Below are 27,905 nucleotides of genomic sequence, written 5' to 3' on the forward strand. Positions count from 1 at the left end.
TGTCTTCAGATACAGGAGAAACTGCTTTGGTTTCCTGTAAGTGGACAGCATCCTTCTCTACAATCACCCCCAGCACCTTGAGCGCAGAACAAACGTTCAAGTGAATATTATTGCCTTTGGAATTGGCAAAATGTGGAAGGTTAGGGGCTGATTGGCATGTCCCAATCCTGCCTTTTGAGGCAATTTCAGTGGATACTTCTCGTAATTGTTTTGCTGACTTTAAGATAAGATATTATTAGTCACAGGTACATCGAAACACACAGTGAAATGCATCTTCTGCGTAGAGTGTTATGGGGGCAGCCTTTGACATCGAGCTAAATATCACATCTAAACAGGCCTCTGAGGGTCAGGATGTGATTTTTTTTCCCCCCACACAATAACAACAGATTGTTTTAGACACTAAACATTTATTAAGACAATCTGTTGGATTTGTAAGGAAAAGAAATTATGTTCCCATTGGTATTTGCAGATTCCTTTGCCCTCGATGTGTTGCTTCATTTAAAATGAATTGAAATATTTTTTGCAACTTTTTTACGCAGAGGATGGTGAGTATATGGAATGAGCTGCCAGAGGAAGTGGTTGAGGCAGGCTTTGAACCAATAGGAGCTGGCTGAGGACCATGGGAGAAAATTGAAGCTTTTTGGGAGGTCACGATGCCAATAAGTCTTTTGAACATTTTCAAACTGGACATAGCACAACGTGTGAAGCAGCGAGAGTTTGCCACGTGTTTACTGATGAGTGATCCCATGCAGGCCAGAGGCAGGACTGAGACTGATACAGGTGGACACAGAGTTATGGAGGGGGGGAGGGGGTTGCATGAAGCTGTGTCACCTGTGCTTGTGTGAAGAAATATGAGCAGGAAGAAAAATTGATTTTTTTCCCCACAAATTCTGAGTGAATTTTATGCCATGTATCAAACTTCTGGGCAGTGATTTGTGAACTCTCAGTGAATTTCCATTGCCCGAGCAGCTGTGATGTGGCGTCGCCTGTATTCTCAATGTCCGAGGCTCAGTGTGTAGTATGGGGTGACTGCTTTCCTGTTCTGTTCGGGTTTGGGTGTGGGCATTGCTGGTCAACCCGGCATTTATTGCCCATCTCCAGGCTTTGAGAAGGTGTGCACTGCAGTCCTTGTGGTTGCTGCCACACAAACCGGGAGTTTCCATGGTTTGGATCCAGTGATAGAGCATAGAATGGTACAGTACAGCATGGGAACAAGCCCCACAGCCCATCATGATCTGCTGAACTAATTAAACAAAACTAATCCCTTCTGCCTGCACGTTGTCCATACCCCTCCATTCTCTACACATTCGTGAACCTATTGAAGAGACTCTTAAATGCCCCTATCGCATTTGCCTCCAACACCACCGTTGGCAGCCCATCTGGGCACCCACCACTTGGTGTATAATTAAAAAAAAACTTGTCCCGCACATCTCCTTTGAACTTTCTAGTCTGTTAAATGCATGCCCTCTAGTATTAGACATTTCAACCCTGCGGAAGAGATACCAGCTGTCTGTTCTGCTTGCGCCTCTCATAATTTTATAAACTTTTAAGCCTCCGCCGCTCCAGAGGAATCAACCCAAGTTTGTCCAACCTCTCCTTATAGCAAATGCTCTCTAATCCGGGCAGCATCCTGGTGAACCTATTCTGCGCCCTCTCCAAAACCTGCACATCCTTCCTGTAATGGGACGACCAGAACTGAATGCGATACTCCAGGTGCAGCCTAACCAGAGTTTTATAAAGCTGCATCACAACTTTCTGACTCTTGGAACTCAGTGCCTTGACTAATAAAGGCAAGCGTACCGTACGCTGCCTTTACCACCCTATCGATCTGTGTGGCCACTTCCAGGGAGCTATGGACTTTGACCCCAAGATCCCTCTGTACATCAAAGGTGTTTAAGGGTCTTGCCATTTACAGTGTACTGTCCCTTTACATTTGACCTCCCAAAGTGCGACCACCTCACTCTTGGTGGGATTAAACTCCATCTGCCATTTCTCTGGCTATATCTGCAACTGATCGATATCCCACTGTATCCTTTGGCAGCCTTCTACACTATCCACAACACCACCGATCTGCCAACTTCCTTACACACCCATCCACGTTTTCCTTCTAGTCATTTATATACTGTAGATATATATCACAAGCAGAGGCCTCAGTACAGATACCTGCGGAAAAGCACTAGTCACAGACCTCCAGCCAGAATAAGTCCCATCGACCCTACCCTCTGTCTTCGAGGACAAGCCAATTCTGAATCCAAATGGCCAGGTCACTGTGGATCCCATGCATCTTAATCTTCTGCATGAGCCTCCCATGAGGGACCCTGTCAAACACCTTACTGAAATCCATGTAGACAACATCCACAGCTCTACCTTCATCAAATCACCTTTGTCACCTTAAAAAAACTCAATCAAGTTAGTAAGTCATGACTTGCCCCGCACAAAACCATGCTGACTGTCCCCAATTAGGCCATGGTCTTCCAAATGCTCATAAATCCTATCCCCAAGAATCCTCTCCAGTAGCTTCCCTACCACTGACGTGAGACTCACCAGTCTATCATTTCCAGGATTAACCCTATTTCCCTTCTTGAACAATGGAATAGCATTACCTACTCACCAGTCCTCTGGGACCTCACCTGTGGCTAGAAAGGACGCCAAGACTTTAGTCAAGGCCCCAGCAATCTCATCTCTTGTCTCTCAATAACCTGGGGTAAATCCCATCTGCACACAACACTATCTCCTCCTTGATCTCAAAATGCCCTAGCACATTAACACGCTCCACAGTGATCTCACTACCCTCCACGTCCTTCTCCTTGGTGAATACAAACGCAAGGTATTCAGTTAGGACCTCATCCACATTTCTACCTTCAAGCACATGTTCCCTCCTTTATCCTTGAGTGGTCCTTCCCTCTCCTCAGTTATCCTCTTTATGCATTTATCAATTGTCTTGGGATTCGCTTCAATCTTACTTGTCAGGGTCTTTTCATTGGCATAATGATAATGAAGAAACAGTGATATATTTCCAAGTCCGTCTTGGAAGGGTGGATGGGTGTGGTGCATTTCCTTGTCTTTTAGGAGGTAGATGTTGAGGATTTGGTGAGTCGAGTAGCTGAGTTACTTGATGCAGGACAACACACTTTAGTGTGGCTGTTGAGGCAGGCCATTGATGTGGCTGGTCCACTGATCTTGAGATCAGTGGTCACCTTGAGTATGTCGACGGTAGATTTTGTGGTTATAATGCCACTGAACACCACGTGTGGCTGACGCATTGTGACATTTGTGTAATGCAACTTCCAGCCAATGCCAGAATGTTGTCCAGATGTTGCTCGAGCTGAAGAAGACCGCCATATCCAGCGGGCAGCGTTCGGAGCGGGCAGCGGAGTGAGAGGTAGCAGGGTGATTGGGCTTGGGCGGTAACGGGGCGAGGCGATGTAGGTGCTCAGTGAGGAAAGGAAATAGTATGAGTGCGGTTTTCTGTGCTCGGTGTCATGTGGGAGCTCCTGGAGTCTCCCAGCCTCCTGGACGGCCACATCTGCACCCGGTGTGTCGAGCTGCAGCTCCTAAGGGACTGCGTTAGGGCACTGGAGATGCAGCTCGATGACCTTCATCTGCTCAGAGAGAGTGAGGAGGTGAAAGAAAGGAGTAAAAGGCGGGTGGTCACACCGGGGCCACGGGAGACAGCCAAGTGGGTCACTGTCAGGAGGGGGAAGGGAAAGAGTCAGGTACTAGAGAGTACCCCTGTGGCTGTACCCCTTGACAATAAGTTCTCCTGCTTGAGTACTGTTGGGGGAGACAGGCTACCTGGGGGAAGCAACAGTGGCAGTGCCTCTGGCACAGAGTCCGGCCCTGTGGCTCAGAAAGGTAGGGAAAGGGAGAGGAAGACAATAGTGATAGGGGGTCAGACAGGCGATTCTGTGGACGCAGGAAGGAAACTCGGATGGTAGTTTGCCTCCCAGGTGCCGGGGTCCGGGTTGTTTCAGATCGCGTCCAAGATATCCTGCAGAGGGAGGGAGGGAGAACAGCCAGAGGTTGTGGTACATCTTGGTACCAATGACATAGGTAGGAAAAGGGATGAGGTCCTGAAAAAAAGACTATAGGGAGTTAGGAAGGAAGTTGAGAAGCAGGACCACAAAGGTAATAATTTCAGGATTACTGCCTGTGCCATGCAACTGTGAGTATAGGAACAGAATGAGGTGGAGGTTAAATACGTGGCTGAGGGATTGGAGTAAGGAGCAGGGATTCAGATTTCTGGATCATTGGGGCCTCTGTTGGGGCAGGTATGACCTTTACAAAAAGGACGGGTTGCACTTGAATCCCAGGGGGACCCATATCCTGGCGGGGAGGTTTGCTAAGGCTACTGGGGGGAGTTTAAACTAGAATCGTTGGGGGGCGGGAACCAAACTGGAGAGACTGGGGAAGGGGCGTTTGGCTCTCAAATAGAGAAAGCTAGTAATAGGTACGAGAGGGAGGACAGGCAGGTGATAGAGAAGGGACGTGCTCAGACTGACGGTTTGAGATGTGTCTATTTTAACACAAGGAGAGGAGCTTAGAGCTTGGATCAGTACTTGGAGCTATGACGTGGTGGCCATTACAGAGACTTGGATGGCTCAGGGACAGGAATGGTTACTTCAAGTGCTGGGTTTTAGATGTTTCAGAAAGGACAGGGAGGGAGGCAAAAGAGGTGAAGAGGTGGGGGGAGTAGCACTGTTGATCAGAGATAGTGTCACGGCTGCAGAAAAGGTGGACGTTATGGAGGGACTGTCTACGGAGTCTCTGTGGGTGGAGGTTAGGAACAGGAAGGGGTCAATAACTTTACTGGGTGTTTTTTATAGGCCGCCCAATAGTAACAGGGATATTGAGGGATATATAGAAACATAGAAAATCTACAGCACAATTCAGGCCCTTCGGCCCACAAAGCTGTGCCGAACATGTCCCTACCTTAGAAATTACTAGGCTTACCCATAGACCTCTATTTTTCTCAGCTCCATGTATCTATCCAAAAGTCTCTTAAAAGACCCTATTGTATCCGTCCTCCACCGCCGTTGCCGGCAGCCCATTCCATGCACTCACCACTCTCTGAGTAAAAAAAACTTACCCCTGACATCTCCTCTGTACCTACTCCCCAGCACCTTAAACCTGTGTCCTCTTGTGGCCACCATTTCAGCCCTGGGGAAAAGCCTCTGACTATCCACACGATCAATGCCTCTCATCATCTTACACACCTCTATCAGGTCCCCCCTCATCCTCCGTCGTTCCAAGGAGAAAAGGCCGAGTTCCCTCAACCTGCTTTCATAAGGCATGCTCCCCAATCCAGGCAGCATCCTTGTAAATCTCCTCTGCACCCTTTCTATGGCTTCCACATCCTTCCTGTAGTGAGGTGACCAGAACTGACCAGGGTCCTATATAGCTGCAACATTACCTCCCGGCTCCTAAGTTCAATTCCACAATTGATGAAGGACAATAAATCATATGCCTTCTTAACCACAGAGTCAACCTGTGCAGCTGCTTTGAGCGTCCTATGGACTCAGACGCCAAGATCCTCCACACTGCCAAGAGTCCTAACATTAATACTATACTCTGCCATCATATTTGACCTACCAAAATGAACCACTTCACACTTTTATACATAAATATTATATACACTGTGTGTATGTGTGTGTGTACTGTTTCCCTATATAAATACATATAGGGAAACAGATCCTGGAAAGGTGTGAGAATAACAGAGTGGTTGTGATGGGAGATTTTAATTTCCCAAATATTGATTGACATCTCCATACAGCAAGGGGTTTAGATGGGGTGGAGTTTGGTAAGTGCGTTCATGAAGGTTTCTTGACACAATATGTAGATAAGCCTACAAGAGGAGAGGATGCACTTGATTTGGTATTGGGTAATGAACATGGTCAGGTGTCAGATCTCGCAGTGGGAGATCATTTTGGAGATAGTGATCATAATTCTATTTCCTTTACAATAGCATTGGAGAGAGGAACAGACAGATTAGAAAGGCGTTTAGTTGGAGTAAAGGGAATTATGAGGCTCTCAGGCAGGAACTGGAAGCTTAAATTGGGAACAGATGTTCTCAGGGAAAAGTACAGAAGAAATGTGGCAAATATTCAGTGGATATTTGTGTGGAGTTCTGCATAGGCATGTTCCAATGAGACGGAAGTTACGATAGGATACAGGAACCATGGTTTACAAAGGCTGTAATGAATCTAGTCAAAAGGAAAAGAAAAGCTTACAAAAGGTTCAGAGAGCTAGGTAACGTTAGAGATCTGGAAGAGTAAAAAGCTAACAGGACTATTAAGAAGGAAATTAGGAGAGGCAGAAAGGGACATGAGAAGGCCTTGGCGGGCAGGATTAAGGAAAATGCCAAGGTATTCTACAAGTATGTGAGAAGCAAGAGGATAAGACGCGAAAGAATAGGGCCTATCAAGTGCAGCAGTGGGAAAGTGTGTATGGATCCAGAAGAAATGGCGGAGGTACTTAATGAATACTTTACATCAGTATTCACTTTGGAAAAAAGATCTGGCTGATTGTAGTGAGGACTAGCAGCAGGCTGAAAAGCTTGAGCATGTAGATATTAAGAAAGAGGTTGTGCTGGAGTTTTTGGAAAGCATCAAGTTAGATAAGTCGCCGGGACCGGATGAGATGTGCCCTAGGCTACTGTGGGAGGCGAGGGAGGAGACTGTGGAGTCTCTGGTGATGATCTTTGCATCATCAATGGGGACGGGAGACGTTCTGGAGGATTGGAGGGTTGCCGATATTGTTCCCTTATTCAAGAATGGGAGTAGAGATAGTCCTGGAAATTATAGACCAATGAGTCTTACTTAAGTGGTTGGTGAGCTGATGGAGATCCTGAGAGGCAGGACATGAAAATTTGGAGAGGTATAATATGATTAGGAATCGTCAGCATGGCTTTGTCAAGGGCAGTTCCTGCCTTACAAGCCTGATTAAATTTTTTGAGGATGTGACTAAACACATCGATGAAGGGAGAGCAGTAGATGTAGTGTATATGGATTTCAGCAAGGCATTTGATAAGGTACCCCATGCAAGGCTTATTGAGAAAGTAAGGAGGCATGGGATCCAAGGGGACAATGCTTTGTGGATCCAGAACTGGCTGGCCCGCAGAAGGCAAAGTGTGGTTGTTGAAGGGTCATATTCTGCATGGAGGTCGGTGACCAGTGGTGTACCTCATGGGTCTGTTCTGGGCCCTTACTCTTTGTGATTTTTAGAAACGACCTGGATGAGGACGTGGAGGGATGGGTTAGTAAATCTGTGGATGAGTTTGGAGGTGTTGTGGATAGTGTGGAGGACTGTCAGAGATTACAGTGGGACATAGATAGGATGCAAAACTGGGCTGAGAAGTGGCAGATGGAGTTCAACCCAGATAAGTGTGAAGTGGTTCATTTTGGTAGGTCAAATATGATGGCAGGGTATAGTATTAATGGTAAGACTCTTGATCAGAGGGATCTTGGGGTCTGAGTCCATAGGACGCTCAAAGGGGATGCGCAGGTTGACTCTGTGGTTCAGAAGGCACATGGTGTATTGTCCTTCATTAATCGTGGAATTGAACTTAGGAGCCGAGAGGTAATGTTGCAGCTATATAGGACCCTGGTCAGACCCCACTTGGAGTACTGTGCTGAATTCTGGTCGCCACATTACAGGAAGGATGTGGAAGCCATAGAAAGGGTGCAGAGGAGATTTACAAGGGTGTTGCCTAGATTGGGGAGCATGCCTTATGAAAGCAGGTTGAGGGAACTCGGCCTTTTCTCCTTGGAACGACGGAGGACTTGATAGAGGTGTATAAGATGATGAGAGGCATTGATCGTGTGAATAGTCAGGGGCTTTTTGCCAGGTCTGAAATGGTTTCCACAGGAGGACACAGGTTTAAGGTGCTGGGGGGTAGGTATAGAGGAGATGTCAGGGATAGGTTTTTTACTCAGAGTGTGGTGATCTCGTGGAATGGGCTGCCGGCAACGGTGGTGCAGGCAGATACGATAGGGTCTTTTAAGAGACTTTTGGATAGATACATGGAGCTGAGAAAAACAGAGGGCTATGGGTAAGTTCTAAGGTAGCTACATGTTCGGCACAGCTTTGTGGGCTGAGGGGGCCTGAATTTCTATGTTCTGTGTAAGAGTTGGGAATGGAATTGAATGAAATCTTCAGCTAGGATGTCCACGGCAATTGTAATGAGTGAGAGAAGATCATTAGTGAAGAGGCTGGATGTGGTTGAACCCAGAATACTGTCCTGAGAGGTTCCCACAGAGATGTCCCAAACCTGGGATAATTGACCTCCAACAACTAAGGCTATTTCCTTTCTTCAAGATATAACTCTAGTCAGTGTTTTCCCTCTGCCTATTGACAAGTTTTCTGGAATTCTCTGGTGCTCTATTCAGTTAAGCTCTTTGGTCCAACTTCAGACCATGTCCATAATCATCCAGTTTGCATCTGTACTGCTGTTTATGATCAGGAATAGTTGGGTGATTTTCCACATGGTTCGGTGGATAGAATATAGAACAGTACGGTCCAGCCAAGGACAGGCCCTTTTAGCCCACGATGTCTATGCCGGCCATGGCGTCAAATTAAACCCAGTCCTATCTGCCTGCACATGGACTGTATCACTATTCCTTGCCTGTTCAAATGAATATCTAAATGCACCTAAAATGTTGCTATTGTTTAAAATGTTGTTAAATGCCTCACTAACGTCCACTGTCCTACCCACAGCAATCATCTTCGTCACCTCAAAAATCTCAGTCGAGTTTGTGAGACCCTGACCTACACAAAGCCATGCTGGCGGACACACAACTGGACTGGAGGTGGAAGGTTTCGGAGCACAATAATTCAGCGTTACGTTTGTCAGGTCCCACGGCCTTTGCTGTATCCGATGCTCTTGAATGCTTTAGCCACCTCCCTTCGCTCTGCTTGGTGGCGTGTACTCTCTGTCAGGGAGTCGAGGAAATGAGCTTGATCCCCAGCTGAGGATGGCTGTGTGCGCTTCAGCCTTGTCCTTCCCACACCTAGGCCCTGTGTGGTATGGACAGGAAAGTAAGGAGCATATCTACAATGTAGGGGCAGGGGTGTGTCGTTTCCATCAACTACACGTCAGGTTGGAGCTAAATTTGACCAGAGTTGAGTGAAGGTGGCTTTTCGTTAAACAGGGGTGAGACTACAGTTTTCTGAGACCACAGTGAGCTGCGGGGCGGAGGATGAGAGCAGGGGAGGAGTGCAGGCCTGAGAGGATGACAGTGACACAGAGACCGCAGCTGAGGCTGTGGAAACAACCGAGGAAAGTGGCCCTCCACGTGTGGTTTGACCAGACAACCCTCCCCTTGTGCAGACAATAATTTTGACTCCAGATTTTCAGGAATTGTGCACAAAGTAAATATTTCTCAGTGTACTCCATACATAGTGACTGGTTCCCACCTCGCCACACAGAAACAAGCTCACTCCCACGCACTCCACTACTTATCGACTCCCACACCCCCCTTCCCCCCCCCCCTCATCACCCAGCCCCACCCCTGTCCCAGAAGCCACACATTCTGAGTTCATTTGGGTAGTTTTCTGCAGGAAATGTACTGTGAAATAGTTATTTCTGTCAGTGCCTGGATGCAGTCCAGTTGATCAGAACGCAGATATTTGGAATAACTTATGTTTGTGCAGGGGATGGACGTCTTCTGCAAACCCATCTCACTGCTCCTCTCCACATTCCTCGGTCAGGGGAATGTTGCTTATGACCAAGGACAGATCTTCATCCATGTACACAATCGGAATCCAAACAGTCTTCACTGCCTTACAGCAGTGCCTCTGGAATGGAAAGGAGATCATCAGTCAGAGTTTAATTGCAGAAACTTGATTCACACCTTGTTCTGGTTAACTTTGTTCAGGTAAGGAACTAAGACGCTGTCGACAGTCTCACACGTGGGGTGTGCATCAAACTGACATTCGAGCAAGTTATGCTTAAATATATTTTCATCAAATTGCCTGCCCTGGTCAAACACCCTCAGGTCAGGAACAGAGTAAAGGTCTCTCCATCTTGTCCTGTCTTCACTCAGGGACAAGTGAGGTACAGGGGAAAGCACCTCAGTGCAAACCCCATCAAACACTCCGGGACAAGTGAGGTACAGGGGAAAGCACCTCGGTGCAAACCCCATCAAACACTCGCTGGGCAAGTGCAATGTTGGTCGATTGCGATTTAGCAACATCGCTCCACAGTCGGTGTGAGCTGCAGCCATGAGTGTGTTACAAAGGGGAGGGAGGAGGGGTTGTTTAGAATGTCTTTTCCTGGCGGGAGAGGACGAGCTTTTATTCTTGGGAAAGCAAAAGGCCATTTTCTATTGGAAGGTTGGTGGCTGTGCAGGAAGGCCAGGGAGACAAATATCGGAGGGGTGGGCTTGCTGGTTCCTGAGGGAGGGGTAAACTCTGCTGCCTTCATCTTAGCAAAGTTCCACCCCCACACTGCAGCCTGGCTGAAGGACGTTTATGATCTTTAAAGTCCAGCCGTGTTTCAGCCGACCTGGGTGGAGATTCAGCAGAGAAACTGTATAGTTATTAACACCAACTTTGGATTTCCTTTCCCTTCTGCACCCACGTCCTCTCCGCTATCCCTAACCTTGGGTGGGTGTCTGCTCGTGGGGCCCATGGCCATACCGTCATCTTGGGTGTCAGGACCTGGTGCAGTTCTGCAGCAGGAGCAATACTGATACGCCAAGAAGTGGGGTTACGGCCACCTCAGTGTGACAGCTGGGCCTGTGGAAAAGCAATGGCTGAAGTTATTGGCCTCTTGGTCATTTCCACAGCCTCTCATGTGCACAGGCAGGCTGTGCATATGTGTGCGTGTGTGTGTGCGTCTGTGTGTGTGCGCGCGCGCGCATGCATTTGTGAGAGAGGGTAAGTTCAAAGGAGATGTGTGGGGGCAAGTTTTTTACAAAGAGAGCGGTGGGTGCCTGGAATGTGCTGCCAGGGGTGGGGGTTGGAGGCAGATACGATAGAGACGATGAAGAGGCTCTTACGTAGCACATGGATGTGCAGAGAATGGAGGGAGATGGACATTGTGTAGGCAGAAGGGACTAGTTTAATAGGTTTTTAATTACTAGTTTAATTAGTTTGGTACGACATGATGGGTCGAAGGGCCTGTTCCTGTACTGTTCTATGTCGCTGAGCAAGGGGCTCACTGTGGGACTGATGTTCCTGGGGGTTGGGCAGGGGGACAGCGGGTTGTGTTGCCCAGTGCCCTGTCCTTCACACCCGGTGAGTTGCCCCCCTCCCATCCGCACCATCAGGGGGTGACGTCATTAGGGACTGCCCCAGTCCTGTTTGGTCTCAGGGCAGCAGTTGATATCGTGTTCTCCCACTGCCAGCGCTGTGGACACAAGAACATTTCGGTGTCCCGTTCCAGGGGCCAGCCTCCGGAGTCTTCTGGCCCTCAAGCGGGACGCGGTTCCACGTCTGCAAGGAGACGCGGCACGTTCACGGGAGGCCACCAGTTCCGCCTGGGCAGCTCTAGGAGGTGCTGCCCCCTCCGTTCCACGCCTGAAGCCGGGGTTGGCAGGAGGGGAGGGACCACTGGGGTAGAAGGAAGACGAGGAGGAGAGGCAAGAGCAACTCAAACTTGCTCGCGGGGCCCAGCCCCGGGGAGCCCACCTACCCCGCAGCTGAGCCAAGGTCCAAGGGAGCTGGACGGGAACAGGCTGGAGATGGTGAAGGTCTCTGGAGCACTGCATCGCTCCTCAAGGTGAAGGAAGGTACTGAGGTTGAGGACTCTGAAGTCCAGGGAGCTCCCTGCAGTGGGTGCCTGACCTGTGCCACCATGGACGTGGGGGTGGTGGGGGGGGGGGGGATAGATGTGTCCTCTGTCCCGGGATGAGGCGAATGGGGAATCCCTGACCCCTCCTCTGGGCAGACGGAAAGGAGGCGGAGGGGGCAAGGAGGGGACGGCTGATGAAGCTCACACTGTCCTTCCTGAGGGTACCTGCCTGACCCGACATGAACTAAAGGGCAAATTGATGCTTGAAATTTTTCCCCTCACTTTTCAGCTTGCAGCCCTGGAGGGATAGGCGAGAGTGGTCCCTCCCTACCTCAGCACCTCTGCCTGAATCCAGAGCTGAGAACAGTGGGACCATTGACCTGATGCTGGGGTTCATAAGACCATAAGACAAAGGAACAGAAGTCAGCCATTCGGCCCATCGAGTCTGCTCTGCCATTCTATCATGAGCTGATCCATTCTCCCATTTAGCCCCACTCCCCTGCCTTCTCACCATAACCTTTGATGCCCTGGCTACTCAGAGACCTATCAATCTCTGCCTTAAATACACCCAATGACTTTGCCTCCACAGCCGCCCGTGGCAACAAATTCCACAGATTCACCACTCTCTGGCTAAAGAAATTTCTCCACATCTCTGTTCTGAATGGGCGCCCTTCAATCCTGAAGTCGTGCCCTCTTGTACTAGACCCCCCTACCTTGGGAAACAACTTTGCCACATCTACTCTGTCCAGGCCTTTTAACATCTGAAATATTTCTATGAGGTCCCCCCTCATTCTTCTGAACTCCAAGGAGTACAGCCCAAGAGCCGTGAAACGTTCCTCATATGTTAACCCTCTCATTCTTGGAATCAGTCTAGTGAACCTTCTCTGAACCCTCTCCAACGTCAGCACATCCTTTCTTAAATAAGGAGCCGAGAACTGCACCCTCCTTAAATAAGGAGCCCAAAACTGCCTGTCCCCCTCGCCACCTGCTGACCCAGAGACCCCTGGGGAAATCCAGTGAGGGTTCGCCTGTCGTTGATCCGGGAGTGGGACTGGAGGTGGGTCAACTGACTCGGCTGCCCAGGTGGGGTGGGAGTCTTGGTCACTGGGGGTGACTGCCTGGAGGAGGGTGGGGACTCTGTGGGAGGTTCGGAGTCAGTGAGGGTGTTGGATACCCTTGTAGCCCCTACCAAGTCTCCCCTTAACCTCACCAGGGAGTTCTGGGACTTCCTAGGGAAGGCCATTGAGTCACGGTCGTACAGCATGGAAACAGGCCCTTCCCGTTGCCCCTCCATGCTGTCCAAGGTGCCTTTCTCTGCTAATCCCATTTGCCCACGTTTGGCCCAGATCCCTCTAAACCTTTCCCATCCATGTACCTGTCCAAGTGCTTTTCAGAGCTGCCTCTACTGCCTCCCCTGGCAGCTCACTTCACATATCACCCTCTGTGTTACACCGTCAATGGGAACTGGCATCCTGGAGAGGAGGAGGGACTTGGGCATGGCTCTAATGACCGACGTTGGTTCAAGTGTTCCTCACTGGGTTGTGAAAGGAGTGGACAGGGATAAAGCGACTCCATTCCCTCTCCAGGGTGGTGGTGACTGGATTTAACGTAGCTTTGACAAGCAGGTGGCCGTAGCTAGTTTGAACATCAATGACAGAAGGGGCTCTCTCCACCCTCGCTCGGTCAAAGAGGGGAGACGTGGGGCGAACCTCCTGCAGGAAGACAAGATTGGCCCAGGACGCTGCCCCGGGTCCCGTGCTGATATTCTGGGGTTAGGGTGGTCCACCACCGACAACAACAACCAGCTTCCTCTGTGAGCCATGACTCTGATCACTGGAGTGATTTACCACATAGAGGGCAGCCACTCTCGCCTCACCTCTGGTACTCAGATCTTCGGGACGTACTTGGATCAAGGCTGTGGAGAGGTCTCGAGTTAGTGTGTCACTGACAGCTCTGTCAGTTACCCTCCATCCCTTTGATTGAAGGTATACCGACTGGGCAACAATTAGCCGCATTGAATTGACGCATTTTGTGAACAGCATGAACCTGGGCCATCAGTGGCCCAGCTGGTATTGCTGCTATCCCTCAGCGCCGGAAACCCAGGTTCAATCTCGACCTTGGGCCCTGACTGTGGAGCTTACACATTCTCCCTGTGACTGCGGGTTTCCTCTGGATGATCCGGTTTCCTCTCGCATCCCAAAGGCGCGGGGGTTGGAAGGTTAATTGGTCGCTGTAAATTGCCCCTCGTCTTGTCGGTGAGGGACGGAATCTGGGTTGAGAACGTGGGAGAATCAAAATAATGGGATTATCGTAGGCTTAGTGGAAATGAGTGGTTGGATGGCCGGCATGGAGCCAGTGGACCGAGGGGCCTGTATCTCTCAGTGACTGAGTGGTTTCCCATGTTCTTGGGTAGATGCCAGTGCTGGAACTGGACTGGAACAGACTGGCTCGAGGCACCGCTGGCTCCGGTGTGCAGGTCTTCAGTACGACAGCTGGGGTGCTGCTTGGTCGCATCTCTTCACTGTCTCCCATGCCCTCAGCTGCTTCCTGGTGAATGGGATTGGCGGGAGACTGCCTTGTGCCACAAAGGAGATCCCGGGAGGAAACTTGAGATGGATCGGCCACTCAGCACTTCAGCCATATCTTCACAGGTCACACGCCAGCCTCTGCTGAGGACCAGGACATTTTTGGAGCCTCCTCTTCCTTTTACCTATTTAATAGTCCACCCACATTCCCAACTGGATGTGGTTGGACTGCAGAACTCAGATCTCTGAGATCACTTTCCTCTCTTCTTGATTCTGTGAATGTCTCTGGGAGTATTCATGGAGTTAGAGAGAGATACAGCAGAGGCACAGGCCCTTCAGCCCACTGAGTCCGTGCTGACCATCCACATTCACACTAATCCCACATTCATCCCATTTTATTCTCCCCACTGTCTCACCAACTCTCCCCAGACTCTACCCCTCACCCACACACTGGGGGTAATTCACAGCAGCCAATTAACCTACCAACCCGCATGCCTTTGGGATGTGGGACGAAACCCACAGGGTCACAGGGAGGACGTCCAAACTCCGCACGCACGCACACACACACACACACAGGTCAGGACTGAACCTGGGGTCTCTGGTGCTGTGGGGCAGTGGCTGAGCTACTGTGCCACCTGTATTTACACGGAAGTGGGTGTGCACTGGGACCGGGTCACACAACTATGAACAACAAACATCGGTGCATCGGTGATCTGGAGGAACTCAGCGTCTGTTGTTTTGGTCAGAACCCTGCATCAGGATTGAGAAGGGAGATGACCAGCGAGGGAGGGCTGGACTGAGGAGGGGTGAAGGACGACGGGCAGATCGAGGGAAGGTGGAGGCGGAGGGGGGGGGGAGGAGGGCTGGAGTTGGGAGACAGACATGTGGGTGATGGAGGCAGAGAAAAACGGAGAGGCAACTGGAGTGAGGTGGGGGGAGGAAAGGGTGAAGCTGGAGGGAGATAAGCAAGAACACAAAGGGTCCCACTGCTGGAATCTGATATTTAAGGGAACCATTCCGGGGGGGAGAGACAGATGGAACCAGAACCAGGAGTGGGGAGTGGGAGGATGGGGGAGCTGGTGGGCGGAACCAGGAGAAGGGGTGAGATCCTCGAGGGGAGAAGAAATGGAGGACCGGAGGAGAGAGGGAGGGAGGGAGGGAGAGGTGTGGGGGATAGAAAACAGCCCAAGGGGCATGGGTGACCTGAAATTGGAGAATTCAGTGTTCGTACCACTGGAGTGAGGTGGTGTTCCTCCGGTGTGTGTTGGGCCTCACCCTGGCAGTGAAGAACATCGAACAGGGACAGGTTGATGTGGGAACGGGAAGGCGTCAACTCATCTGCGCCTGGGTCTCGCCGATGTAGAGGGGGCCGTGTCGGGAGCAGCGAATGCAGGAGACCAGCTTCGGCGAGGCGAGGTGAGGTGAATCTCCACCTCTGCTGGAAGGACCATTTAGGTCCCTGGCTGGTGGCGAGGGAGGAGGGGTAGGGACAAGTGTTACACCTGTTCCGGTTGCTGGGGGTCAGGGAGGGGTGGGTGGGGAGGGTTGAACTGACCAGGGAGCTGTGGAGGGAAGGTGGAAAGGGGTGGGGAGGAAAATATGGTTGCCTGTTTGAAGGGAGAATGTGCAGCAGCACTAGTACCAGCTCAGGAACCATTAGCCTCAGGAACTGCTGGTCATGGTGGAACTAGTTTGTGTTGGAGGAGTGGTCAGGGGATGGACATATAGCAGGAGGAACGCGATGCACCAACGGGAATGTCAGACAGCAGGCGAGTAAGTGTGGCAGTGTCAGTTGGAATAAGCTGACAGACACCAGGAAGACGAAGCCTGTTTGAAAACACACAAACCTTTGTGAAGAAGATGGGAGTGCTGCAGGTACAAATAGCTGGGTGTGTGACGTAGCTGGGGAACTGAAACGTCTCAAAACAGAGCAGGTGGCAGATTATTCCTTGTTAGAGGGTAGAAAAGGAAGGAATGGAGACGGCTGGCAGGGAGAGAGCTGTTCAGAACAGAACTGATCTGGTTAGAATTTCAGAACAACAGGAACACCCTTCCTCCGGGATACTTTATTGGCCACCAAGTAATGAGAAGGAGTTGTACAAAACAAATCTGCAGAGAATTTGATGATTGGTAACACAGGGACTTCCATTACCGCAGCACTGAATGGGTTAACAGAATTAAGGACAAAGAAGGGGCGGAATTTCTGGAATGCGTTCGGCAGAAGTTGCTTGATCAGAGGGATGAGGCATTGCTGCATCTGGGAGTTCGAAGGGCCGACGGGTCCCGCTTCAGACCGTAAAGTTTAGATTGGTCATGGAGAGGGCAAGAAGACGTCCAAAGTTGAACTTCAGACCTGGAGGAGGGGCCTTCATTGGGGTGGGAGGTGGCCTGGCCAGGGCAGCCACTTACTGGTGAGTAAAAGCACAGAACCCTTAAACAGCAGGTACAGGCTGGGACCATTGCCATTTGAAGCAAAGATAATGGCCAGAGATGGAACAGATGACAGAAGAGACGATGGGCAAAGAGAGAATATGCTGTTAAGATAAGATGGGATCCAGAAGTCTTGAATTTTCCCGCTCTCCTAACTCAGATTCTGTCCCTGAGAACAAAGGTTAATCTTCACTTGGAAAGTCAGGGATTGATCAGGGACATCGTGGGAAATCCTACCTGACAAATTTGATTGGATTTTATTTTGAGGAGGTAAGACAGAACACAGAGCAGTACAGCACAGGAACAGGTCCTTCGGCCCATCATGTCTGTGCCGAGCATGTTCCCAAATTAAACTAAATCTCCTCTGCCTGCACATGGTCCACATCCCTCTGTTCCCTGCAGATTCATGTGTCTGTCTAAAAGCCTCTTGAACGCCACTATCGTATCTGCTTCCAACGCCACCCCTGGCAGCCCGTTCCAGGTGCTCTCTGTGTAAAAAAAAACTTGCCCAACACATCCCCTTTAATCTTTCTCCCATCACCTTAAGGCTATAACTTCTAGTATTGACATTTCTACCCTGGGAAAATGATTCTGACAATCTACCCTTTTTTTTCCACAAACAATACAAAAGTTTATCAATAAAAGCTCAACAAAAAGACATATAATTGCATAACTACAGTGACTACTACAATAAGCACTACAACAAAAAGAACTATACACATGTGTAACTACATCAGATGCAAACTAAACTACAGAAAAACACACCATTTCAAATTCAAATACCATTAACACTGTCTACAGCACACGCGATCCCTGGGGGGGGGGGGGGTGGTGGGGGTGGGGATCCATCCTGGAATTCTTCCAGAGTTTCCGTGGATACCGCGTGCTCCCTCTCCAAGGACACTTGGGCGCAGATGTAAGCCCGGCTTGGACTGAACCCTCAACTGCCCGCCTGACAATCTACCCCATCTATGCCTCTCGTAACTCTATAAACTTCTATCAACTCTTCCCTCAGCCTCTGACACTCCAACCCAAGTCTGTCCAACCTCTCCTTATTGCTCATACCCTCTAATCCAGGCAGCATCCTGGCGAACCTCTTCTGCACCCTCTCCAAAGCCCCCACACCCTTCCTGTAATGGGGCGACCAGAACTGCACGCAATACTCCAGATGTGGCTTAACCAAAGTTTTATCCAGCTGCAATGTGACTTCCTGACTCTTATACTCTACGTCTCGAGCGATGAAGGCAAGCATGACGTACGCCTTCTTTACCACCCTGTCTACTTGTGTGGCCACTGTCAGGGAGCTCTGTAAGTCAATGCTGTTTCGAGTTCTGCCACTCCCTTTGCATTTGACCCCCCAAAGTGCGACACCTCACATTGCCCCAGATTAACTCCACCTGCCATTTCTCCGCCCATATCTGTGACTGATCCATTTCCTGCTGTGACGACCTTCACTGTCCACATCTCTTTGTGTCATCTGCAAACTTACTAACTCGCCCATCTACATTTTCTTTCAACAACAGAGGACCCAGCGCTGATCCCTGTGCAACACCACTGGTCGCACCACTGACCTCCAGCCCAGAACCCTTCGACTACTTCCCTCTCTCTTCTACGGGTAAGTCAATTCTGAATCACTACCAAGTCACTGTGGATTCCATGCATCTGAATCTTCCTGATCAACCCACCATGAGGGACCTTGTCCAATGCCTTCCTAAAGTCCACACAGACAACATCCACTGCCCTACCCTCATTATCACCTTGGTCACCTTCTCAAAAAACTCAAACAAGGTTGTAAGACATGACCTGCCCCACACAAGGCCATGCTGATGGTCCCTAATTAGCCCATGTTCTTCCAAATGTGAGTAAATCTTATCCCTAAGAATCCTCTCCAATAGCTTCTCTATCACTGGCGTGCATTTCCTGGATTATTCCTATTTCCCTTATTGAACAACACTGGCTACTCCAGTCCTCTGGGACTTCGCCCATGGCTCAAGAGGATACGAAGATCTTCATCAAATCCCCGGCAACCTCCCTCTCTCGCCTCTCTCAATACCTCAGATTGATCCCATCAGTCCCTGGGGTTTATCCACCCAGAGACACAACACCTTGATGTCAAGATGCCTGAGCATATTAGAATACCCCACACTGCCCTCACTATCGTCCATGTCGTCCTCCTTGGTGAATACCAATGCCAATGCAAAGTACTTGTTCAGTTTAGTACTTTGCCAACATCCTCTGACTCCAAGGATAAATCCCCTCCTTTATCCTTGAGCGCTCCTACCCTCTCCCTAGTCACGCTCTTGATTTTAATGTCTGTAAAAAATGTGGAGAAACAAAGGTTGAACCAGTTCCCTTCCACCACCACCCCTCCTTTGCCAGGCTAAACTTGTTCTCACATTGAACGGCCTCTTCCTTTAATTCCACTCATTTACTCCAAATCAGAGGTGTAGCTCTGGACAACTGCTGTGGCCCAAGCTCTGCCTGAACCGGTGGTGTGTGGGGAACAACGCTTGTTTCAGTCCTACCTGGGACCACTCTCTCACCTCGTTTTCTGGTATCGATGCCACTTCCAATACAGAGCTTGAAACTTGCATCACTCATTGTTAGTGATGAGGCTGAGAAGGAGGCTGAGGGGTGACCTTGTAGACGTTTATAAAATTGTGAGGAGAGTAGATAAAGTGGACAGTCACATCTTTTCCCCAGGGTCGGGGAGTCTAAAACTAGAGGGCACAGGTTTAAGGTGAGAGGGGAAAGATTTAAAAGTGACCTGAGGGGTAACTTTTTCACCCAGAGAACGGTGGGTATGTGGAACAAGCTGCCAGAGGAAGTGGTAGAGGCAGGTACAACTACAAAATTTAAAAGGCATTTGGACCGGTACATGGATAGGAAAGGTTTAGGGGGATTTGGGCCAAACACAGGCAAGGAGACTCAGGTACTCAACTTGGTTGGCATGGACGAGTTGGGCCAAAGGGCCTGTTTCCGTGCTCTGTAACTCTAAGAGGAGGGGGTGATGTATTGGTGGGATACTGTATGTGGTTTTTGTTGATCTTTAGCATGCAAGCAGATGCTGGCAAGGACTCATCTGAAGGGGAGCAGTCGTGATACCAGATGAACTGAGGATTAACAAGGAGGTGGCACTAGAAAGGCCGGCTGCTCTTACAATAAGTGAGTCACCCGGTCCAGGTGGGATGCATTCCAGTTTGCTGAGGGAGCTTTGCGTGGAGGTTGCAGAGGGGCTTCCTAGAATCTTCCACTCCTCCCTAGATACAGGGTAGGTACCAGAGGACTAATCTAGTGCCCCTTGTTAAAACCACGATGGGAGGCATGGTCAGCTGAGATGCTGGTCAGTAAAGTCTCAAGGCCAAGGAAGCTTTCAGAAACAATAATCAAGGGAAAGTTAAATGTCTGAGGAAGTCTTTAATAAGGGAGAGTGTACACAGATTTCTTCACGGCAAGTCACGTTAGATTATCCTGGTGAAATACTGTTACTGAGGTAACAGTGGATATCCATGTGAATTTTCAGAAGGTGTTTGACCAGGTCCCGCAGAAAAAGACAATAAGCGAGTTTGAGGCTCATTGAATAAAAGGGTCAGTGGCAGCACTGAGAGAGAAACGGGACACAGGATGGCTGGTGATGGTCATTCCCAAAGGTCAGTGCTGAGATGTCCACGGTCTCGTATAGGTGGCTGCAGGATGAAATTTCAAAGTGTTCAGTTGACACCAACGTGGAAGTGTGGTAAAATTAGAGGAAGAGATGAGACGGGGAGGACATTGAGAGATTGCTGAATGCAAGGAGGTGTGAAGTGATATGTTATGGAAAAGAAATGGTGCCTAACGTCGCACTTCCACAGAGTTAGTGGGAGTAGAGGGAGCTTGGTGTACCTGCACACAGACCCTTGAAGGTCACTGGGCATGTTGGGAGCATGGTTAGTATTGCAATCGGGATTGCGCAGAGACTGTGGGGTCACACTGACCCTGCTAAAACACTGGTCAGGATGCAATTGGAGTATCGCATCCAGTTCTGGTCACCGGACTTCAGAAAAGATGTGGATGTCCTGCAAGCAGCTGGAGTGAGGAGTTCCAATAAATATTTGGCTTCGAGAGAGTCAAAGAAAGGAAAGGTGAGTCGTGCGGTTGATAACAGGTGACGTCATTGCAGTCATGAGAAAGGATCTTGGCTCAGTGGGTTATGGTATAGAATTAGAATCGGGTTAGGTGTAGTTGAAGCAGGGGACAGAAACCATCGGTGGGAGTTGTCTTTAGGTCTCTGAATAGTCGAGATATAGGGCATGGTATAAATGAGGGGATTAGAGGTGCCTCTTCAGTAATCATCGGGGACTTTACTGTACCCATACTGGGAAATTCTTTGAGTTTTAACCATGTAGACAATGTTAGTCAGCATTGTATCTCAGATGGATTTCTCAATCAGTGTGTTGAGGACCATTTTAAATCTCGTGCTGTGCAAGAAGAAAGGATTGTTTAATAACCCTGTTGTAAAGTGGTCCCTGGGAGAGAGTGCCCCTAACGTGATAGAATTTTACATTGTTCAAAAGTGACATCATTCAATCCAAAACCATGGTTTTCAATCCAAACAAAACCACAAAGCTGTAAGGGGTTGGCTTAGGTTAGTAGACTGACAGACTGACGGAGAGGCAATGGACAGCATTGAGAGAAGGGATAGGTGATTTGCAATAAATATTCATTAAGGCACAAAAACGTAAAGGAACGTGGTCCAACTTCAGATTGCAAGGGAAATTAAAGACTGATAATATTAAATCTAAGGAAAAGATTTGCTGATGCAACAGGGGAGGGTGTGACCTAGATTGGCAGAAGGGTGGGACTGAGCAGGGACAACTCACGGGATAAACCAGTAGCCTACGAGAGCAAGTTTAGTGATCAGGATAGCCAGGGGCACAGTAAAGGCAGGGAGAGGCGTACTCAGTTAAACTGCATGTATTTCAGTGCATGAGGTTTAACAGGTAAGGCGGATGAACTCAGAGCATGGATTGACTCTGAGGACTGGGATGTTATGGCCATAACACAAATATGGCTGAGAGAAAGGCAAGGCGGGCAGCTCAATATTCCAGGATACAGATGCAACAGGCGTGACAGAGGTACAGGTAAGCGAGGAGGAGGTGTTGGCTTTTTGATAAGGGAGGACGTAACAGCAGGACTTAGAGATGACATTCTTGGGGGATCATCCAGTGAGGCCATACTGGTAGAACTTAGAAGCAAGAAGGGGAGGGTCACTCTAGTGGGGCTGTTATATCAACCCCCCTCCCCCCACCCCCCCCCCCCCCCCCCCCACTAGTCAGTGGGAACTTGAGGAGCAGATGTGTAGGGAAATTGCTGATAGTTGTAAGAGTAATAGGGTTGTATTAGAACAGAACATAGAACAGTACAGAACAGAACAGGCCCTTCGGCCCACAATGTTGTGCCGACATAGCTATTCCCTCCTACCTACGGAGTGCCCATATCCCTCTATTTTCCTCTCATTCGTGTGCCCATTCAAGCCCCTGTTAAAAGCCCCCATTGAATTTGCCACCACCACCCTATCAGGCAACATATTCCAGGCATCCACCACTCTCTCAGTAAAAAATGTACCCCTCACGTCTGTTCTGAACCTACCCCCCTCTCACCTTAAATGCATGCCCTCTGGTATTGGATCACTCAATAATGGGAAAAAGATATTGCTTGTCCACCCTATCTATGCCCCTCATAATTTTATACACTTCCAACAGATCCCCCCTCAGCCTCTGCTGCTCCAGAGAAAAGAGCCCAAGTTTGTCCAGCCTCTCCTGATAGCACATGCCCTCTAATCCAGGCAGCATCCTGGTAAACCTCCTCTGCACCCTCCCTAAAGCCTCGACGTCCTTCCTATAGTGAGGTGACCAGAATTGCACACAATGTATTCGTGGGATATTTTAATTTCCCAGGTATTGACTGGACTACCCAGAGTGTTAAGGGCCTGGATGGGGTGAAATGTGTCCGGGAAACTTTCCTGGATTTGGGCCCTACTCGGGAAGGTGCAATACTGGACCTTCTGTCAGGGAACGAGATACGGCAGGTAACAAGTGGCAGTCAGGGAGCACTCTGGCTCTAGTGACCATAATTCTATTAGTTTTAAGATAGTGATGGAATAGGATAGGACAGGTCAACAGGTTAGGGTCCTAAACTGGAGCAGGGCTAATTTTGGGGGAATTAGGCAGGATCCAGCTGAGGTTGATTGGGAGAGTCTGTTTGAAGGGAAAGGAGTGAATGGCAAGTGGGAGGCTTTTAAGAGTGTGATATCAAGAGTCCAGGAACAGCATGTTCCTGTTAAGGTGAAGGGTAAACTTGGGGCAAGGTTAGGGAATCCTCGCTGATGAGAGATATTGAGGCTCTGGTCGGGGAAAAGAAGGAAGCATACATTGGGTTTAGGAGGTCAGTGATGAGTGAATCCCTTGATGACTATAGAAAGATTAAGAATACACGGGGGGAAATCAGGAGGGCAAAGAGAGGGTATGAGCTGGATCTGGCAGGTAAGATTAAGGAAAATCCCAAGGGGTTCTATTGATATATTAAGAGTAAAAGAGTGGCTAGGGAGAGAGTATGTCCCCTTAGAGATTGGCAGGGCAACCTACGTCTCGAGCCACAGGAGATGGGTGGGATTTTTAATGAATATTTCTCCTCAGTGTTTACTGAAGAGAATATCATGGTTGCTCAAGAGATTAGGGAAACTAGTGGAGATGTTTTGGAGGACATTCGTATTACCTAAAGTGTGGGGGGGTGGTATCTGCAGCCATACAGCGCATTAAGGTGGATAAATTCCCAGGGCCTGACCGAGTGCATCCCTGGCCTCTGTGGAAGGCTGGAGGAGAAATTCCAGAGGCCCTTGAGGAGATATTTGCTTGATCATTAGGCACTGGTCAAGTTCCTGAAGACTGCAAGGTGGCTGATGTTGTTCTGTTGTTTAAGAAGGGTAGCAAGGACAAGCCAGGGAACTACAGGCCGGTCAGCCTGACATCAGTAGTGGGGAAGTTACTGGAGGGAATTCTGAGGGACAGGATCTATCAGCATTTGAATGGACAGAGTCTGGTTAGGAGGAGTCAGCATGGCTTTGTGCATGGAAAGTCGTGCTTGATGGACCCTACAGAGTTTTTTGAAGAGGTACCCAAAAAGGTGATGAGGGTAGGGCTGTGGATGTTGTCTATTTGAACTTTAGCACGGCCTTCGACGAGGTCCCACATGGCAGGCTGGTCTGGAAGGTTAGGTCCTATGGAATCCAGGGAGAGCTAGTTAGGTGGATTCAAAATTGGCTTGGAGGTGGGAAGCAGAGGGTGGTGGTTGAAGGTTGCTTCTTGGAATGGAGTCCGGTGACTAGTGGTGTGCCGCAGGGGTCGGTGTTGGGCCCCTTGTTATTCATTATTTATATAAATGATTATATAAATCATTTGTTGGTGAATGCACAAGGCTTGGTCAGTAAGTTTATGGATGACACAAATCTTGATCAGCTCAGAAAATGGGCTGAGAAACGGCTGATGGAATTTTATGCAGACAAGTGTGAGGTGTTGCACTTTGGGAGGCCAAACCAGCGTAGGACTTACACAGTGAATGGTAGGGCACTGATGTGTGTGGTAGAACAGAAGGATCTGGGAATACAGGTCCATAGTTCCTTGAAAGTGGCGTCACAGGTAGATAGGGTCGTAAAGAGACCTTTTAGCACATTGGCCTTCAAAAGTCAGATCATTGATTACAGGAGTTGGGATGTTATGTTGAAGTGTAAAAGACATCGGTGAGGCCAAATTTAGAGTATTGTGTGCAGTTCTGGTCACCTACCTACAGGAAAGATATTAATAAGCTTGAAAAAGTGCAGAGAAAATTTACAAGGATGTTGCCAGGACTTTGAGGACCTGAGTTACAGGTTGAATAAGTTAGGACTTTACTGCCTGGAGTGCAGGAGAATGAGGGGAGATCGTATAGAGGTATACAGCATTATGAGGGGTATAGATAGGGTGAATGCATGCAGGCTTTTCCCCCTAAAGTTGGGTGAGACTAGAACTTGAGGACATAGGTTTAGGGTGAAACGTGAAATATTCAAGGGGAATCTGAGGGGGAACTCCTTCACTCAGAGGGTGGTGCGAGTGTGGAACGAGCTGCCAGCAGAAGTGGTAGGTGTGGGTTCAATTGTAACGTTTAAGAGAAGTTTGGATAGGTGCATGGATAGGAGGGGTTTTGAGGGACATGGTCCGGGTGCAGGTAGATGAAACGTGGCAGAAGATCAGGTCGGCATGGACTAGATGGGTTGAAGGGCCTGTTTCTGTGCTGTAGTGCTCTACGATTCTATGACAAAATTAGGAGGTGTTGTTGATAGTGAAGAAGGTTATTGTAGATTACAGGGGGATCTTGATCAGTTAGGGAAGTGGGTCAAGGAGTGGCAAATGGATTTTAATGCAGGTAAGTGTGAGGTGAGGCATTTTGGAAAGTCAGACTAGTGTAGGGCTTATACTGTGAATGGCTGGGCACTAGGGAGTGTAATGGAACAGAGGGACCCAGGAGTACAAATTCATAGTTTGTTGAAAGTGGCGTCACAGGTCGACAGGGTGGTGAAAAAGGCATTTAGTACGCTGGCCTTCATCAGTCAGGGCATTGAGTAGGGAAGTTGGGACATTATGTTGCAGGTGTATAAGTCGCCGGTGAGGCCGCACTTGGAGCACTGTGTACAGTTTTGTTCACCCTGCTATAGGAAAAACGTGGTTACACTGGAAAGAGTACAGAGGAGATTTACGAGGATGTTGCCAGGTCTGGAGGGCCTGAGTTATAGGGAGAGGTTGGCCAGGCTAAGTCTTTGGAGTGTAGGAAAATGAGGGGTGATCTTATAGAGGTTTATAACATCATGAGTGGCAGAAATAAGGTGGATGGTTGTAGTCTTTTCCCCAGGACAGGGGAGTCCAAAACTAGGGGGCATAGATTTAGGGTGGGTGGGAAAAGATATAAAAGGGACTTGAGGGGCAACTTTTTCACGCAGAGGATGGTGAGTGTATGGAATGAGCTGCCAGAGGAAGTGGGTGAGGCAGGTACAACAGTATCATTTAAGAAGCACTTGGATCGGTACATGGAGGGGTGGGGCTCGAGGGATATGGGCCAAAGGCAGGAAATTGGGACTAGCTGGGTGGGCACAGTGGTCGGCATGGACTGATTGGGCCAAAGGGCCTGTATCCATGCTCTGTGACTCTAGGACTCTATTTACAAAGTTGCCAGAAAAAGCAGTAAGTGCGATGATTGTGAGAGTTTTAAAATTCAGCGAAGGCTGACCAAGAAATTGATAAAGATAAGGGGAAAATAAAAAAAATGAAGAGTAAACAGTTTGAAAAATATAAAAATGGATATGAAGAGCTTCTCTTGATATATAAAGAGGAACAGACTAAGGAGAACGATTGTGGGTCCAGGGCCGACAGAGACGGGAAGATTTATAGTGGGGGATGAGGAAATGGCAGAGGAATTAAATCAAGACATGGTCTCCAGGGAAGAAATACTGGTGTTCGAAAGGCCTAATGCAAATGAGGGAATGAGAGAAATAAGAGTTAACAAGGAAGTACCTCTAGAGAAATTAATGTGCCTAAAAATCAACAAATCCCAAGGTCCTGAAAATCCACAGCCCAGAGTTTTGACAGAGGTGGCTGCAGAGATGTGGTTACCATCTGCCAAAGATTTGGTGATTCTGGAATGGTTGCAACAGCCTGTAGAAATCATGACTCCCTGAAAAAAACGCAAGAATCTGCTGACCAGACATTTGGGAATCCTGATGCTTTGGCCCCTGGCTCACTGGTTGATGTTTCTTATGCACCCTCCAAACCCTCCGGGACCCCGCTTCCCACGCTCACTCTAAACCCTCCGGGACCCCACTTCCCCTGCTCCCTCCAAACTGTCTGGGATCCCGCTTCCCACACTCACTCTAAACCCTTCGGGACCCCATTTCCCACGCTCCCTCTAAACCCTCCAGGACCCCACTTCTCACGCTCCCTCTAAACCTCCTGGGACCCTGGTTTATGCACACCCTTTAAATTTGCCAGGTTCACTGGAAAAGATATTATAATGCTGAGTGACATCTTCGTTTAGAAAGTGAATAAAAATTGCTTTGGGGTATTAATAGTAACATCCAATAATTCAGAAAACCTGTTGGTCTGAACCCACCAAGCGTGCTGGTTTATTGGAATTTTACTGTATTTTAGAAAGAGGTGAAAGCAAACGCTGGTGGGTGTGTGGGACGAGCTGCCAGAAGAATTTGTAGGGGTGGGTACAGTTACAATGTTTAAAAGACACTTGGAAAGATACACGGATAGGAAAGGTATAGCGGGATATGGGCCAAATGCAGGCAAATGGGACTGGCTCTGATAGGCAACTTGGTCGGCACGGACAAGTTGGGCAGAAGGGCCTGTTTCCATGCTGTATAACTATGACTCTATGGCTCTATAACTACAGACCTTCACTATTTTTTCTCTTATAGAGATGGTAAAGTACAATTCACAGGAGGGTATGAAGGAGTTATTTCTGATTTTAAAAGCAGGAGTATAAATGGTGAAAACAGTCTGACAATTATAAAGGGAACAGTGGCGGTGGGATGTATAGTGCAGGAGTTCTATAATCCAAGCATTTAATTCAGTTTCTCAATTTCCCATTTTGCCCTGTTGTATCGTTCCAGCTCAACAAATCCCGTACCCACTGAGATTCCTCTGATTATTCACGTTTAAATTATTCAGCAGACTGAATTTTACCCCTCTGGATTGACATTCGCTGTTTTGCAAAATATAGATTTTTAAATTAACTTCTGTTGGTGATTGAGCAGGTCACCCTGCGAAAGGAATATACTTCAGCAAATAAGTCCGTTATAACTGAATGGTGATAACCCTGCAGTGGGCCAGAGTGAGTGGCCATCCCTTCAACCTCATCCAGGTTACCAACACTGTTGTGTGAAGCAGATTGGACGCATGTGGAAGAGTCCACATGATGCAATCGGTAACTGGGGGGAGCGCAGCATTTATTTATAAACTATTGGAACTCATGGTACATCACAGAAACCAGCCTCCCCTCCATAGACTCTCGCTGCCTTGGTGAAGCAGCCAGCATAATCAAAGACCCCACCCACCCGGGTCATTCTCTCCTCTCCCCTCTCCCATCGGGCAGAAGATACAGGAGCCTGAGGGCACGTACCACCAGGCTCAAGGACAGCTTCTACC

General features: G+C 48.8%; 1 protein-coding gene across 1 annotated transcript in view; it reads right to left on the bottom strand.

The window, feature by feature from the left end:
• Window positions 1–9,545: 9,545 nt before the first annotated feature.
• LOC127586939 (uncharacterized) overlaps window positions 9,546–27,905 on the bottom strand; it is a 38,662-nt gene continuing 20,302 nt past the window's right edge. Inside the window, exon 5 of the mRNA XM_052044969.1 lies at window positions 9,546–9,795. Within this exon, the coding sequence (XP_051900929.1) occupies window positions 9,679–9,795 (117 nt within the window). The 3' untranslated portion in view covers window positions 9,546–9,678. The remainder of the gene's footprint in view (window positions 9,796–27,905) is intronic.

Source organism: Pristis pectinata, chromosome 38, assembly GCF_009764475.1.
Source record: "Pristis pectinata isolate sPriPec2 chromosome 38, sPriPec2.1.pri, whole genome shotgun sequence".
Taxonomy (NCBI): Eukaryota; Metazoa; Chordata; class Chondrichthyes; order Rhinopristiformes; family Pristidae; genus Pristis; species Pristis pectinata.